We start from the raw sequence: 18298 nt of genomic DNA on the forward strand, positions 1-18298 counted from the left end.
TTGCTCTGCATTCAGAATTTTTGACTTTCCATGGAAGACAAAGTCCTAGAATGTGCTTTTAGATAATCAACTGCTTTTCAGAGGCTTGGCTACCTACAGAAAGCTAATATCATCAAGACTTCTCAAAGCCTTTAAGATTCATTGTCTTCAGACTATGAAAACAAGTGGATGTTTCCTCTGGAAAGCCACAGAAATTTAAATATTCAAAACAGCACCTTTATCCAACATGGAAAAAAAAAAAAAAACAAACCAACAAGTGAGCCAGGACAACCAAAGGAAGGCAGAACTGACAGTTTAAAGGGAGAAGCAAAGTGTTTACTGTAGAAGCAGGTGGGTTAGGAGTTGTCAGCAGTTCAGCTTCTCCCCGTGGAGGAAGCAAAACTACAGCACGATGCAAAGATATAGGTCATCTAGGAGGGGAGCTGCAATGCTTTCTGTAACTCCAGTTGTAAGCTTCCACCCCACCTGCAGGTGTTCAGGGGCCTGTTTATTTGGGATACATGCCCCAGATCCCATATGGTACAGCTGTATTGCCTTGGCTCAGGCTACTATGAAGGTCTGTACAGAAAAAGGAAAGTAAAAGTGACAGAAATAGGACTGCTGAGATGGAAATTATTAGCAACTCAAGGATTCAAGAAGGAAGACTCCAGTATGGAAAGTTATAAACTTGTAGAGGAAGAAAAAACACCCTGATGAGGTTAGTCAGGTTCCTTGCGAACCATCAGGTCACTGGATCAATGCCAGTGGAGCTGGTGGAAGACTTAGTACCACAGAAGATCTCTGCCACAGAGCTGCAGGGGCCAGGTCTTTCCCTCCTGACTGATGACTTATCGGATAATGCTTAGTCTAATGGCTCATTAAATCCCAGCTATCTTTTGTGTGCATTAGTAAATAATTGCTTTAAATTAAAATCATGCATATTCTGCTTACAGAGTCTTTGTGCATCTAGTTGAAGATGATACCTGAAGAAGCTGACCCAAAGTGGGGTTGCGAAACCCCACAGAGACATCTGGGGCAAAGTTAGCCAGGCAAAGTCATTACAAATGATCAGCCTAGAGGTAACAATACTGATATCCATACTGCATATGAAATTCTTTACTATAAACAGCTGAGAAAAACAATAGTGACAGATGCTCTATACAGAAGCATATGTTTCAGCTCTCTTGAAAAGGTTTTTCCCCATCCAGACATATGATTGCTCTGGCTTGTACACAAATTAAGCTCTTGATCTGTGTTAACTATCTCCACAGACAACAGAGCAAAGAGAACATTAGCTTTCTGCACCTGAAGTTGGCCTCTGCAAGTTTCCTTTACTACCCCTGCTGTACAGCGAACAACTGCAAATCATACACAGGAGCGAGTAATATTTAGACATTTCTCCCCTAATAGAGCACAATATCTAAGCTTACACATCTGCTCCAAACATTTCCCCTTCCCCTTCCATGCTTTCATAAGCAGGACTCCAAGAATCTACATGGCAAGTGAAATGGGGAAAAGCCTTTTGTAACCACTGTTCAACATCACTGTTTCTCCTATTTTGCTCTGACACAGACACCAGAGATCTGCTGCTGATTTGATGGATCACCGACCCCGAGTAGAAAGTAACCTAGTATAAACTAGTTCACACCTTCCATGCTATTGGTAGCAGCTAAAACATCTAAGTCACTGCAGTATAAAAATAATTGAACACTTTTGAAAAACATGCAGAAGTTACCTTAGGAAGTGCTTCATGGTGATGATTTTGCTTGTGTTACTGGAACTGTAATAAATTGATCAGTGATAGTGTCTTCTTTGCAGAACGTACCAGTGCTGTTGAAACAGAATTAAGATGTATTTACTAATAGAGAAAAGAAGAGGTACTCTGCATTTTTGCAAGTTCATAAGCTGATCTTGAAACATCTCTCCACATATTTTCTTAGGTACTGAAGAAAACTCATACCAATAAAAACAAAAGCCTCGTTTTGTTTACACTCCTCTGCCTGAGCACATACTTTTGATCAAGAGCACAGAATTAAGTGAGAACGCCTGGATTTTGCTTCAAGCCGTTTCAAGCTTTTTTTTTTTTTTTTTTTTTAAGAAGCAGAAATGTTCACAACAGGCTCCAAACGGCAATCTCAAGAGATATTCAGCTCCAGATTAAGCCCTCTGTTTTTCAGAATTTGTAACAGCACTTGGACATTCTGGTAAAAGTAGTATGTAAACAAAGAATTATTACTAGGACCTGATTCAAGTCTGTAAGGACATCAGGTAACAAAAATTCTGTGGTGACAAACTTGATGAAGCAGTATGTTTGATGTCTTAAAACATATATCATTGACTAGGTTGCCCATCAATTCCAAGAACTGGAGTCCTTGAGTTAATTCTCATTCTAGTTACCATTTAGGCCAAGTGGAGGAGAGGAATGCAAAGAATTCAGTGAGAAACCTCAGAAATATAACATTGCCTACGCAGAACAGACTCTCCCCAGCCACTTCTTTTCTTTGCTGCAGGTTTTAAAATAGAGTGTTCATATATGTGCAATATTGAAATAGAGATGCAGACTTGTCAGATTACTACTTATCCTGTAAAAGACGATACAATATCTTTCATTTTCTGCCAGAAATCAGAGCATCGTTACATATGTTGGCTATTGGGACAACTTCCACACTTAACAAGACTTAAGTTAAAGAACAAGATCACACTTTCAATTTCTGTACTAGCATCAAACACACACAAAAGCTTGAATAAGCACCACACTCTTGAGAAAACAGTCCATTTCACTCACACAGCATGGAATATGCTGAAAAGTACCTGAAGGCCTTCAAAATCTGACCACTTTTGTTATATAAAAGTCATAAATCTAAGAAACAGAAATTCAACTATCTTCTTCTGCAGGACCCATCAGCACTGCAGGGATAAAAATCTTTTTACCCTCCTTAGTTCTCATTTTCTTTCCCTTTTGTTACGTGAAAATTTTACATTGTGCTGTTGCTTGCTGACAGGAACAGAACAAGCATTGAAGTTTAGGGAAAAAAATGCAGCTATCTTGTCGGATTACATCACATACTCATAACAGCTTGCTAAAAATATATAATCTCTGAACTGTGAAAGCTTCATTCATTTATATTGTTTTTGACTGGCTGAATCATGTTGCTGTCCCCCGAATACAGCTGTAATTGGTGCTAGTTGCAGTGACACCTGCTTGCAAGGGCAGAGGGATGCTCACATCAAACTCTGCTTCATTAATGAACATAGCAGACAGGCTCCTAATATTCTTAATATGTCTCAGACATATTATACGGCAAGCATAGGGAGCATGGAAGACAGGCAAAAACCAAAGGGGATGTAACCTGCTCCACTTCTTTTGCTGCCCAAAAATAGTTCATGAAAGATTCCCTCAGCTGAATCTCAGCTTTTTAGCATCAGCTTGAATGAAGGAAGCTTCACTGCAATATTTTGACCCATAAGGGCAGTAGTGTAAGGAACACACCAAGAGTGCCAGGAGGTGTCAAATCAACTCCGCCTAAAATGTGCATTAGCCTCAGCCTGAGGTTGACTTCTTCCCGACTCCTATCAAGGACCTTGCTGAAAATAATGCTACTCTTTCACTATTGCTCCAAAAGGAAGAGAAGTTGCACTTACATGAATTCCCAGAATCATCTTATCCAGGCACAGCAGAGTAGAAGCCTCAAAACACCTCCCTTCAAGAGTGGTAGTGCTAAAGCCATTTAAAATTTTTTAAAAATTTTCAAAAATTGACTTTTAATAATTCATCATTGCTGTCCATCCACATCTGCTTTCTGCCCAGAAAGCTAAACTCCAACAAATTATGTTTTTGAAAGTCTGGCCATTGGTGGCTTTCCCCAGGGACATCCTGAGGTCCCTCTCCACCTGAATTACTCTGTTTTTATTATTATTTTTTTTTTTTTTTTGCTCTCCACAGTCACTCTTATGAAGTGATCTGAGATCAAAGTATTTTTATTTTAAAGCAGACAGAGCATCATCAGCATTACTACAATTTTTAAAATTGTAGTAGTTTAAGAACCCCCACCTTCACACTAAAATCCTGTATAATTCGTACTATCTCCCATGAAATAAGCTCAGCTTGCTTCCCCCCTCAAAAGCCTCCACCACTCAATTTGACTATAAGCAAATTGTTTAAGGGATCTACAGCTCAAGAATGTCTGCAACAATCCTGCCAGCATACACAAAACTGAAAGCATTTAACAAAAAAAAAAAAAAAAAAAAAAAAAAACAAAAAAAAAACAAAAAAAAACAAAACAAAAAAAAAAAAAAAACCTCCAGGACCCCAGTTAGGTCAAGCTACATTAACTCTTAGCAAATATTGCTTGCCAACCTATTCCATGGAATAGGTGCGTTTCTACTGGCACTTTACCTAATTGCATTAATACCTTGAGGTGGAAGACAAAGATGGGGGGAGAGGGGAAAAAAAATAAATAAGAAAACCCCCCACACACACCAACAAAAAAACCCGAACACCATTAAAACTGTTTATTCAAACACCCAGGGAAAACAAAGGCTCTTGCAATGTACTCCTTTAGAGATCACTCTTCATTTTAATAGTTATAGTGCATAGGTGCCTCTGACTTGAAACACAACCTGGGAAACTGATCCCTTGCTGAAACGGCTGTTAGTAATGGGTCACTTAAGTCCTGCGAAACTGAAGTTTTAAGTACTTTATGTTGGCTCAGAAGTGGCTTTGTCCTACGCCAATAGATGCAGCCACTGCCAGGACAGCTGAAAGACCAACAGCTGACACCTGTTTGGTGGGAGCTCAGTTTCTCCTCTGGGTCCCGAAGGATATTCTTGTTTCCACGCACCTGAGACTAGGCGGTATATCAATTTCAAGCATTCTTAGGACAGAGTATTGGAACAAAGCATCACAGTTGATTGACGAAGCTAATGAGCAACATTTGACTTCAGTTACACTGTCACAGGTAATAAGATTTTTCTCTTCTCCATTGCACGTTGACGTTTTGTGTTTCTGTGTTTCAATATGGGGGTGAAGGAAAGGCTAGATAAGTCAGACTTCACTGAATTTTAGTCCTGTTTAAAAGCACCTTTTAGAGATCATGAGCACATACAACACTTATACAACACAAATAAACAGTCCTAAATAAAAACTTAAAATTCTAGCAGGGTTATGGGGGAGGACAGACACAAAAGACAATACTGCTTTGAAAGCCTAGTTCTGCAATCCTAACTTACTGCTTCACTTCAGGGCATTACTGCCTCTTTAAAGTGGTAAATAATCTCAGACTAAAACAGATCAAGAGGATCTTACAGTGACCTGTGACAGCTACAAAAAGACAGGGGATTGTGTTTGGATTCAAGAAAATCTCACTTTGTAAGTTACCTCTGTCATCACCCAGTTCAGTCCAAGCACTGCAATTCCTCCATAGATTTTTGCCACAGCTTGTCACAGATGACATCCAACCAAAATTCAGCCTTGTAGGAACAGCTCCACCGCACATGGCAGATCTCTGCCCTTTATGAGAAAGCCTATTTTTCTGTCACTGACTTTTTAAAGCAAGCCAAATCTCAAAAATCAACAACTGATATGTACACATATACCTATATTTCACATTGAAAGCTATAGCAATATTTGAATTTTACTACTTTTTATTGGTTCTGCTCTGCTACAATGTTGAAAGACATTGAAGGAATACATTAAGTCACCTGTGGCCACTAGCAAGTATTGTTTTGGGCAGATTCCATGTGTTACTACTGATTATGAAGACAAAGGAAGCTTCCTGCACCCCAGAATACCGTAAGCTTCTAGAAATGCAGTCTTTATGCTGAACTAAATTCTAAATGCTGAACTTTAGGTGAAACTACAACATCTCCAAGTGCTGTTTCTGTCTATAATGCTTCCATTTGTAACAATTTATTTCTTGAGGAAAGTATTTTATCCAGAATAGGCCTGAGCAGAAGAAATACTAGCTTAAAAAACAAAACAAAAAACCCAAACCCACCTCACCCCCCAAAGAAGGCCCCCAAACACTCATGCTTGAAATGGCCTTCGACTCAAACTGAAGCAACATAGTGGTGGTGAAGCTGTGTGGTTTTTTTTGTTCTGTTTTGTTTTTTTCCTGTGCTTTCTCCATGCATTATAACAAAAGCATTATTTTTGGCCACATCTTATGAACTTTCATTTGACCTCTGATGCACACAGGAGTACAGCAACTTCATCTGGCTGGCTCCTCTGTGCCTGCATGGTTTTCAGTTCAATGTTTCTAGCCTACTTGCTCTGTTTTCATACATACCATACAACAGCTTGTACTGAGAGGAAATCTGTTCTAAATAAAACATCACACTTTGTAGCAACATTCTTCCAATTTTAGGATAGATCCTATGAGACTGGATGCATAAAAATCAAGAGAGAGAGGCATTCTGGGTTAGTTCTCAGACTAATTACTGTAGAAACACCAAGTTTAAATAAATAAATCCAACTGATGCCCTTTTTTGTCTTCTTGATTTTCACCTCACTGCCTAGATATGAAGAGAGAATAGAAACTGCTTCATTATCCTTTTCATTTGCTACCAGAAATAACCAAGTTCTAGATTTGCTTCAGAGCCTTGCCAATTCTTAACACTCAGTATAGCTTTTGGGGGAAGATACTCATCATCCTACCAATGGGTCAAATCCAGATTCTCAATGTCAATGGAGTTATGCTAGAGATGGTCACTCTGTTCTTTACTCTACCTTTCCAATATTGATTATATTTACTTGCAACTTCACTTAACTTTACTTGCAAGGTAGGATTAATTCAACCATTTGATTAATACAACCGCATACCAAATGCCAGCATGAAAGCTCATAGAATTAAGGTCTTCCACACTTATTTGGTTAAAAAAGATGACCAAAAAAAAAAAGCAAGACAAGAACATCAGAGGCATCAAGACAAAGGCTGAACAATCCTTCCAGGCTAGGGAAAAATAAGACAGTAGGTTTGCCCAGAAAATTGGTGAGCGTCAGACATAATTCATATTGGTCCAACAAAAAATTGCTTGATGTGGTGGCCAGTTTTCCTATCACTGCATCCAGATCACTTTGACATGTAAGTGACAACTTTTCCATTGACCCCCAAGGCAGACAGGCAAGAGTGGGTGCATAAGAGTTTACTCTTTTCCTTCTGTAATTTTCTGGACCTGCTGTTCCCTAAGCTAGAATTCAAGAATAACCAATTCCCATGAAGTAAACCAACAGAACAGTGTCAAGAAGCACCATGTCTACAAGATACTGAACATCTCCCACAGCAGTTTTCGGGTAACACTATGACCTATTTTACCTCTTATTTGCTACTCAGTAAGGTGTTCTACATCCACAGAGAGGGAACAGGAAACCTGGGCAACTCCAAGTATATGACCTTCCTGGAGCTCTGTTTATGCACATGCTGCACAGAAAATTACACATAAGGTAGTTTGCTCTGGTCCCACCAAGGTTTGGGGAGAGGAGAGATGGAAGAGAGAATCTACTTTTCAAAGCAAAGCAGAAAGCTTTCTGAACTTGCTGCTATAAATACTGCAAACTACATACTTTAGTTGGAGCAGGTTTAAGTCCTTCAAGTAAGAAATTGGAATTATAATATGGTCAGAAATAACTTCAAGGATATCTTTCCAAGCCTGTTATTCAAACAGGCTTGTGCTCTTGCAGTTACTTGCTACTTCTTCAACTTGCAAGGGTCATGAATACCTTACCAATTTTTAGCATTCATTCACAAGGGTGTTAATAACTCTAAAACGGAGTGCATTTACACCAATTTCACCATTCTGTGGCTTAAGCTAACAAGCAGCACCAAAATGAAGCATTGCTATCACTGGCATATAAGGAAAGCTAGGATGAAGTTTGGTGATGGGGGCATTCATAGAAAGGAGGGAAATAGTAACAGGAACACCCTAGTAACATGACTAGTTCAAAGAAAAAAGTGACAAAGATCTGCAGATGGCAGAAGATGAAAAACATGGTTTGAAGTCAGTAAAGGTGTGTTTGCTGGTAAGCAAGATAGATGAAAAATGCTTTCAGATGGGCCCAGGAATCTGTGCTAGTTGTGCAAAATGTCCTTCTTCAACAAATGGGAAAAGGGTCAGTAGCAAGGAAAAGCTGAATTACCATGGTGTTATCCTTCCCTCTTCCACTTCCTACTGGGTGATACCAGGTGTTTTCTTTCTTTCTTGTGCTCACTATTGGATATAAAGAGACGCTGACAAAGATTTGATGAGAGAAGAGTAAAAAGGGAGAAGAACGTGAGAAGAGAGACATGAAGATCATTGGAAAATATCTGCTACAATATTACTCATGGGAAGAGGAACAAAAGCAGAGCCAGGAAGAATATAAACAAGGATAGGATGATTGATGGCATTACCATAACAGCACCCATTCTTATCGCAAAGTAACATGGAAAGCCTACTTTCTTCCACATCCCTTAGCACTTAGAGTAACAGGAGAGACACCTCACATTCAGACTGTAAAGGGTACGAATATATAAAGTGGTAGTTAGAAATACTGTTTAAAGCAAATAGGCAAGCCAAGTTTCCAGAGCCCCTGCAGATGCACCAAAAACTCAGTAATCTAAACTGATATAATCCAGAGATAGTAACCTGTATGATACAGTTCAGTGTGCAGACCCAATTTTTCTCCCAATTTCAGGGGCATCCTTTGTTTGCAACAGAACGATTAACAATCTCATGTCTTGCATGCTTTAGAGTTTTTTCTGAATTGCTTGGCTTGCATATGGTGCTAACTGATGTACAAGATCTCCTTGCTCATGCTGTGCTGCTCAACCCCCACACCCCACGAGGAAAAGTAGTAACACAGAGTTTCAAACCACTCCTGTAACATAATAAACAACAGGGACTAGGGGTGGGGAGGAGAAGATAGAAAGCCACTCTAGCTGAAATAGTCTATTGTATCAAAAATTAGTGTTGAAACATTTTTCTCTTCCACACAGAAACCTAAATCTAACAGCTTTCAGACATCTCCTTTGCATACAGGAGCCTCCAAGATCAGGGTTGCGTAAAGACAACAAGCACCAACTCAAAAAACTTGTACTGCAAGGGTCAGGACAAAGTTCACAGAAGAACACTACTATCTCACAGCTCCCTGGAGATTTCCTCATGGCCCCTCACCAAATGCTAGGGACAGGGTATATGGCCTTCACCTTTTTAAAATTTGTGTCTAGGATTTGTCCTATTCTCCACATCTTCCTCTAGGAAGACTCTCCCTCATATTCCCTCCTCACTCTTCTCATACTCAACTGGTACAGCAAGAAATCCTCTTCCTTCTTCAATCCATCTGTTCTCCTCAAGCTGCCTTGACACAGAGTGCAAAAACCTAGCAAACCCAAATTTAACAAACCCTACATTCATCTTAGTGTAGCACAAAAGCACAATCTCCCTGATGGCTTACATCCAGGTCAATATTAATAAGGATGAAGCTTTGTGAAGCTTTTAAATTCCACCTGAACATAAGGAAGAACTTTACTGTGAGAGTAAGAGCACTGGAACAGGTTGCGGGAGGTTGTGGAGTCTCCTCCTCTGGAGATAGGATGCCTGGACACAACCCTGTCTAACATGCTCTTGGTGACATTGCTTTAGCAGGGGGTTCAGCTAGATGATCTCCACAGGTCCCTTCCAACCTCAACCATTCTGTGATTCAGTGATTTGTGAAGGCAAAGTGGGAAGAGGGAATAATGCACTTCCTCTTGTGATCTCCCTGCTGGAGCTATGGAAAAGGAGTGACTTCCACGACCACTAGACCACTTTGTTCTAGTGTTCTCATCCCTACTATCTGCTGGCCCACCAGATTGTACAAGTCTTATCAGTACATTCATGAATTACTGCCACACCATGGACAAAAAGTCTCAATAGCTAAAAGATCTTGGAGGACAGTAGAAGATAGAGATCCGATCATTTTTTATAATGGTACGACTACTACAAAACAAAAACAAATCAAAAAGAGAAAAAAAGGAAAAAAAAATCAATGGTAAAACTTATCTAGTCACCCATGCAGTCTGGAACTGGCTGCAGGAACCCCATGCCCCATATGCAGATTCAGGCAGCATCACAATTTTGGAACGTGATGGAACTTACCAACTTGCTTCTGGCAGATACACAGGTGCACTGAGAAGGCAGGTGGTATATACGAAGGAAGAACTCCCATTTTGTGAAACTATTATCCAGTTGTACAGAGTCCTAAATAGGCATTCTTTACAGAAAAAGACTTTCTTCCTTCTGCACCTTTCAAAGGTATCAATTAACTCTAAAGGACTGAATTCGCAGCATGGCAAAAACAGCAATGGAGATAGTGGCTTTTTTTTTTGTTCTTTGGCTTGTCACTTAGTCTCTCTGCCTCACTTCATTCCCCGGGAAGGAAAATACTTTCCACACAAGCTACAGCTTACATCAGCAAGTAGTACAGACCAACAGAGTGGACCTGTTGAGCCAAACAATTGGTGCCACATAATTGAAGTCAAGACTACATACATTCAGCTGGAGGTGGAAGGAAGTTATTTTTTTAAAAAAACAAACAAACAGCAAAACAAAACAATTTCCCCCACCCTGATACACACTATGGACTAGCTCTGGCCTGGTCCCTTGAACTGCATGCATATTTGCAGTGGGTATATTAGGTATGCTCCCAGCTCCCCCAAACAGTCCTCCAGTTCTTCTCATGTGCTCCAAGACCGATCACTACAGGAGCTAAAGAACAGAAAGCAGGGACAACTGGGACAATTGCTTTAAAAGCCAAACAAAAAAATCCACACCACACTGAGCTAAAACATTAACATAGTCAGGCTATTGGGAGACTAAAAATGCCTGTGAAGTATTCTAGATAGAGTCGTACCAGGGAGGGGATAACTCACAGTAATGCAGTTTCCTATCCATACTATAGGCAGGACTGCAGTATCCTGCCCCACTTGTCTGCTCTAACAAGCTGCAGTTTCACCTGCCAAGTCCGTAGATTATTTTAAACTCTACTCTTTTCACTTCCTGTGTGTCTTCCATTCTTCAGGCTTCTTTGCATGCCTTTGCAAAGTCTTTGCATGTGACTGTAGCTGGTTGAAATCTAATGGAGTGCTCAGACTGAAGATTTACATCCAGTGCAGTACACATCAAAACCACCAGCTCTACCCACCTGGTCACAATCAGTTATTATATCTAATACAGGTACTGGAAGCTGTCTCTTAGCTGTCTCTTCTGAAGGGCCTCTTAGCTATAACGGAAAAAGATGAGAAGCATGTGCTCATGTTTTGTGGAGAGAGGGAGACAACACTCCAGCATAAACTGCCAGAAGTGTTTGAAGCTAACATACTTGCTGTGGGGCATTAATTGGTTTTATGCCAAAGAGGATGAGAACTGCTCACTTGATTAGCACCGAGAGGTATTTTTAAGAAGCCAACATCTTTCACGCAAGATTCAGTAACTGTGAGAGCTCCTACAGTGGGACTCCTGGATTAGTTTCATTGCAATAGTTTGGTTCTCCTGTATCAAGACCGTTCTGAGACCTGAACCAGCACAAGGCAACTGGAGATGGTCTCCAGAGGATGTATGTCAGACACTCAGGCTGGATGTAAGCCAGATTGCTAGAGTCAACATATCCTGTTTTTTAAGGCAATGTCAAGCAGGTTAGTTTACCACTGAACGGCTTGACTCTGCCTTGAAAAGGAGGAGCGCTCACGTAGTCCTCTGCACAATTGGTAAGCGGCTCGGGAAGCTGCTCCTTGCTGCCTCTGCCATCACACTACTCTTTCCATAGCTCGGCAGCAACAAGCAGAGTTTTCACGCTGGGGCTCGGGCACCGCTGTGCTTTTGCAATAGACTTGGTGAGTGCTGCGGTGCAGCACAGCTCAGCACTTGGCACAAGTTACATGGATGCTGAAGACATTAAGCCTGAAACACAGCCTCAGTGCTTCACTACCTTGGTGCTTCACTACATATGTGTTTCCTGCATCTCTTCACATTATCCTCAATTTTCATTTTATTTTTTCCTCACTTTACCCTTCTTTCCTAATTTAGAATTTTACTATCTGGCTTCCTTCCCAGTACTCCAGCAAACCCTGTCTTCCAAACAAGAGGAGAGTTTCTTCTTGCCTCCTTCCCAAAGCTGGAATTCAAGAAAAATAGAATATTCCATGCAGTCTTTTGACCTATACCACTGAGCAAAAGAACATTTCAAAGGAGTGTCAAATAAAACGAGCTTTCCAATCAAAAAAGCTGAGCAGATGTTCATTAAAAAAAAAAAAAAAAAAAAAAAGCCTCATGAGCCAAAGGGCATTAAATCCAACAAGATTTGATCACCAGAGAGCCCAGACATGCTCTTCTTGTAATTTTCTGCTAGCACTTCAAATGACCCCCCTGGGAAAAACAAGCTTGCCTGGCTGTGTATACCACACATGCCCTGTCTGTATAGCTAAACAGAATTTTCACTAACATTGGTTACAGCTGATCATAGCTTAATTGTAAATGCAAGTTCTCTCTGGGCAGTTTTAAAACATAGGATGCCTTAAATACTAGCAGCAGTCTGGAGCCCTACATACACTCGCGCTTGTGCACAGCATTTTCCTTGCTTCCCTCACTGTAGGGCTACATTCCTGCAAACAAGAGCAAGAAGCTGTTTGTGCAGGGCACAAATATAACATAGATAACAAAATAACCAGCTATTGCAACATAGCCCTGAAGTTTCCTAGCTAAAATATATCTTAGCTCAACGTGCTGTAATTCCATGGCAAGGGTGATAGGGAAAAAAACAAAACAAAAACAAATGAAAACTTTCCTTGGAGAGGAAATTCTTAGGTTCACAAGAATCAAGTTAGCCAACACGATGCTGTCCCTGTAGCTGTAATGCAATAAAACACTCTCTCATGAACTGAGCAGGCAAAGGATTCATAAATACTTTGTTTATATGCTTAGAGATAGCAGGCTTTTACATTAGAAGAACATGTTTTACTTTATTCTAGTGAACCAGTATGAAAGTTATCAAGTGTGTTCTGTTAATGCTTGATTTTCCATTGTTTAACGCTTCCCTGGAAGTATCTTTTTTTGCTGATTTTCTGTCAAGAAGGATGCATGCAATATCTGAAGTTATCACATGATTTCTTTCTTGAAGATCATAGGCTTTCTGATACGAGAATTTATCAGGCTTGGTGATAAGTCTATTGCTACAGTAGTGTGGATTTGCATTAGCCTTAGCCGAAATATAACCTGCATATCGTTTTAAGTGCTAAGAATTGAACAAGTCACAGGAGATATTTCTAGTTGTACCTCGACACAGTCAGCCTACACAGATAGTTATCCACATTTAAAAGGGGGGAGGGGAATCACAGAGAAAAGCAGCATCTCCTAGGAATCACCAAGTCCCTTCTGGGGTGTAATCTGCTAAGAGTGCTAAACAGACTTAAGTATGCAATCCATATTAAATTACTACACATAGATACTGTTCTCATCTTGGGGAGATGAGATGTTCTCACCACAAGCACACACAACTGCTCCAAGTATTCATAGCTCTCCTGGTATAAAATAGGTTTTCCTTAAAAAAGCTACACGTTCGAAACAGAGGACGAACTAACCTTGCTGCAGTGCACAGGGACGATGCAGGATTTGCGAGATGCGTAACTATTTTTTTCTGTTTTAGTTTGCCTCGGGATAAGCCCGGCTAGCTTTTTGGGGGGGAGGGCAGAAGGGAGAAGAACGAAGACGCGGCTTTACTGCAGCACACAAGTGGCAGAACAAATTTCTTTCTGCCTAAAATGGCTCCTTTGTTCCAAGCGCCTTTGTCACCACCCGGGCGCGCTGCGATCCGCCGGGCTGGCTGAGCCGGGACGGGGGGTGCCCCGGCCCCCTCCCCGCGCGGCCCCGCCGCGCGCCTCAGCTACGCTCCTCCGACCGTCTCCGTGGAAGTGGGGAGAAAAGCTGCAGCGGGGGGGCAGACACGAGCACGCGGGACCCCCGGCGCTCACCGCAGCGTGCGCTCGGAAGCGGGTGCAGCAACAGCGGGGCGGGCGAAGCCCCGGCGGGTCCGTACGCCGCTGCAAGCGGAGTCCCCGGGAGCCCGGCGATCTCGCCGCAGCCATCCCCGACCGCGGCGGGCAGGGCAAGGCAGCCGGCCCGGCCCGGCCGGCACTGCGGGGCCGCCGCCGCAACATCCCCCCCCCCCCAAAAAAAAAAAAAAAAATTGCAATGGGGGAAAAGAAAAACCACCCCCCCCCACATACACAGAGCACACCACAACCTCTCCCCGCACCACCTCCGCTCGCACAACGCCGCACGGTCTCCCCGCGAAGGGTCCCGCATCCGAAGGGGCAAAACTTCCCTCCCGCGGGGCGGCGGGGGAGGCTGCGGCGCCGCGGCCGAGTCGCGCCTCCCCTGCCCCCCCCGGGAGCCGCCCGCCCGCCGCTAGGCGACCCGCCGGGAGTGGGCTGCTGTGCCGTGCCGTGCCGTGCCGAGCCGCGCCGCGCACTCACCGCTGCCGGGCCGCTACAGCGCCATGGCGCGGCCCCGCCGCCGTCCCGGGCCGTCCTCGCCGGGCGGGCGCGGGCTGCGGCGCCGCCGCGGTCTGGGTCCGCGGCGCGGCGCCCCGCTCTGCTGCGCCCGGCGAAGGTGAGGAGGAGGAGGAGGGGGAGGAAGGCGGGCGGCGGTGCCGCCTACCGGCGGGCGGGGGGGGGGGGGGGCCGTGCCCGCCGCCGAGCCGCAGCCTGCGGGCCGGGCCGGGCCGGGGGCCCAGCCCGCCCCGAGGGGACGCGGCGGCGCCGGCTGGCTGCCACCGCCCGGGCTCGGCCCTGCGCGGCGCCCCGAGGGCAGGGCAGGGCCGAGCGAGGCCCCCGCGGCTGCGCCCCGCACCGAGCCCCTTTCCGAGACCTGCCCTCCCCTCCTGCCCGCTTCTGCCGAGGGAAGGCGCTACCTGCCTGGCTCTGTGCCTGGCAGGAGGCCAGCGACAGGGGACAGTTATGGGACGGCAGGAGAGCAGGGCACATCTCACAGGGGTTAAGGTGCCAGCTGGCTAGGGCAGCATCCCAGCGAGGCAAGCTCCTGCCTCCGCATCCCACCCCACCCACCTGTGGAGGCGCTCGGGCCCTTTCCTACCTAGCGGGATAGCCTGAGGGCTTTTGATCAAAGCTGAAGCCTGCTAACCACAATCCTAGGCATGCCAGGCTATCTATACAGCCTTCCCTCCGAGAGGGAAGTGACTGCTGCTTGTCTGAAGCATCCACAGAAGCATTTGAAGTTGCCCAATGCTATAACTGCTGTCAGGAGGCAAATAGTCTCTAATTGTCATTACTGCTACATGCATCTCTCCAGATGATCCTTTGAAGCTGTAAGCAGGCTGTCAGGCCACCCTGGCACCCCCACCTTGTCCAGGAGATTCTTAGTCTATACTTGTCTCTTGAAAATGCTAATTAACCTCTTTTTCAAAGTGCTTTTTCCCATGCTGGACCCAAAAATAGCTTTCTGCATGCTAGTTAAAGGGATGTGGTTTAATTTTCTTCCAGGTCCTCCCTTTTCAGTCATTTTCAGTCCATAATCAACTATTGAAGAAGCATGATGAAAACATTAAGGTCACCAAGTCAAGCACTAAATGACTTAAGAAATGCCATTCATGTCTTGCACCCAAGGCAAAAGAGACTGCTACTTAATCCTCATCTTCAACCACAGCTATGTAGACCCCCTTCCACTTCATAACATCAGTATGCCTAATGCACCTAACTGGCAGATATTTTGGTCTGCAGAGCTAACTGAAAAGCAGGGACAGGCTAAGCAGCCTCTGTTGTCCACTGGCTACCGAGGAACCCCACCGAACAGCAAGTTTCATACTGCAGCTTAACAACCTCATTTGTGTGTCACGTTTTGCACACCAAAGTAAACCTTCAACCTTACTTCCATGCATCAATGCAACCAGAAAACTATTTCCTTCTCCTTCCTCCTGTACTATGGTATTACTTCCAGCTTCTAGATCACAGTGTTTTTGTTTGCCCACCCTCTTCTCCCCCAAGAAATCCTTGCTCTTGGTTCCTGTGCCTGCTGGGAACTGCTCTAGCCCTACACAGGAGGAACCACTGCATCCCCAGATGAATTAAACTTAGTACTGGTGAACTTCACCACAGATTTCAGTAACAGAGTTCAAATATGCTTTGTCCAAATAGGTGTGCACTGAACTTCCTAAGACAAATCACGCACAATTTTGAGACACATATCAGGAGCATCAAAAAAGATAGATCCATGCTACAATAGTAATCTCTCCCCCCCCCCCCCCAAATGCCATACTTTTTTCCACAAACATGGAGACTGGAAAGAACCATTCATTCTAGTCTCTTGCTCCTGTGGCAAACTTCTAAAAAGTTGCTGTAGACCATAGCAGTGTGTGTGTGTGGGGGGGGAACAACAACAACAAAAACAAAAAACCCCACCACAGTTAGGTTTTTCTCCTCTGCTACAGTTGCAGTTAGCTGCCTGAAAATTTAATGTCCCTGATAGTTAGAAGCCTGATTTCCAGCCTAAAAATTATTCATGGCTAAATCACACTGTTGGCACATAGCCATGCAGTTGGGCATTTCTTCTTTGTAGTCATTTGCAACTGATAGCTTATGGTGAGAGTTCTTGTTAATCTTGAAAAACATGGCCTTGGTCTTAATATTGTTTCTTGGAGGTGAGAGTGACAAATGCAGAATCATCCGTTTCTCATACAACATTTCAGTTAATGATTTGTCTAGCTTCTTATTGATAAGAAGTTTACTTCATACATTATTACTTGACGTTAAATTCAATCCTCAAGTAACTCTGAAAGCCATCAGTGCTGTAGGTTTTTTCCCAGCATTGTGCTGCCAGAGCAAAAACCCACCTCTGTGGGTTACCTGGCAGTGTTTGTGCTGTTCTCCTGTATTTTCCTATAGCATCATATGTGCTATTTCCCTATAGCATCATAGCACACGCTTTCCTGAAAGTGGCTCTAGCTTTTCCCTTAACCATGCTGCTGTCCAGAAAATCAGTAATCCTGTCAAAGGAAAATGCTATACTTGCCTAGTCATATTTGCCTTTAGTAAGGTCATGTTATAGCTTATTCCATTTTCCTTCACATCTTTAGAACAGTTTTTGTTTTTTTTTAAACCCTGATTTAAGGGACTAGTAGTCCCTTATTAAGGCCAATAATCTTTGTTTTCTCCAGATGACCTTCAGCCAGTTCTTTGAAATTAGGCAGTACATTGCTAATCTATAGTCATACAGTACCATTCCAAACTTGATAACATGTAACTTGTCAAAAACCTATCAAATTGCAGTTTGATGAACCCATTCGTTCAATATCTTGGGATGGAAGTTACTTGCATCACTATTTCCTGTGTTCAGCATCATTGTTCTCATCTGAGTCAAAATAATGTTTTAAAGATAACAGGGGCATAGATTAAAAGACAAACAGCTCTTATGATTATAAACAGCTAGAAATCTTTTTGCTGTGCTGTACTTTTCTACAAACAATGCAATTCTTTTTAACTTACAGCTAGTGGAAGAAGTTGTGCCTTATAGCAGAAATATTGCCTGTATTTAGAAACAGCAGTGAAATACATATTAAAAAAATAGATACAGAATCCCACTAGTTGAGCCCTGTCACACTTCCCTAGCAATAGCTCGTAGAGCCTGCTGTGAGTAATAAAAGCCAGCAAGGTCACCTGCATGATTAATTTAGTGTTGAAAGAAAATAACAGGAACAGTAAAACCAGATAGCAAGAGACCTAGCTCAGATATCAGTGAAAAATGAAAAACTCAAGTTGCTCTTTATTTTGGATGGAAGTTTTTGTTGTTGTACAATTTACTGATAAAACACAAGGTTGACAAAAAGCTTGCATGCTATGCCCTTGTGGAGAACCTCATGTGGTTCTGACATGTTCCAGCATTTCTCTTTCCTCAGGAAAAGTGCCACCCAAGCACTATTACATGTATATGTGAAACCACTCTTCAGCTAATATTTTCATCAAAGGACAGAAAATATTTCATTTTGTTTTCTTTTTAAGAAAAATATTTTTCATTTTGTAGTAGATGTAGACAGTGGCAGAAATATTTCACTTATAGTTGTATTTAACTACTTAAAACAGACAAGAAAAAGAATATATTTTTCCTAACACTAGAATAGTCATAAAAGTTGTAGTAAGGAAAGATAAGAAAAAAAAAAAATCCTGTTTACATAAGGATTTTTCTTACCTCAGTTTTAGAAGTCAATAGCTCAGATTATCATTTTGATTACTCCTGGTCTTACTCAGGACCAAACAGGACACTCAGTCTCCTCTCAGCATAAATAAAAACCTTCTCTGAC

At 42.8% G+C, this 18298-nt stretch overlaps 1 protein-coding gene across 1 annotated transcript in view; it reads right to left on the bottom strand.

The window, feature by feature from the left end:
- Nucleotides 1-14518, bottom strand: part of ELMOD1 (ELMO domain containing 1) — a 41973-nt gene extending 27455 nt beyond the window's left edge. Inside the window, exons 1-2 of the mRNA XM_062577481.1 lie at nt 14463-14518; nt 1715-1809 (exon numbers count right to left, since the gene is read on the bottom strand). Of these exons, the coding sequence (XP_062433465.1) occupies nt 1715-1731 (17 nt within the window). The 5' untranslated portion in view covers nt 1732-1809; nt 14463-14518. The remainder of the gene's footprint in view (nt 1-1714; nt 1810-14462) is intronic.
- Between the last annotated feature and the right edge of the window lie 3780 nt (nt 14519-18298).

Source organism: Rhea pennata, chromosome 1, assembly GCF_028389875.1.
Source record: "Rhea pennata isolate bPtePen1 chromosome 1, bPtePen1.pri, whole genome shotgun sequence".
NCBI classification, from domain to species: Eukaryota; Metazoa; Chordata; class Aves; order Rheiformes; family Rheidae; genus Rhea; species Rhea pennata.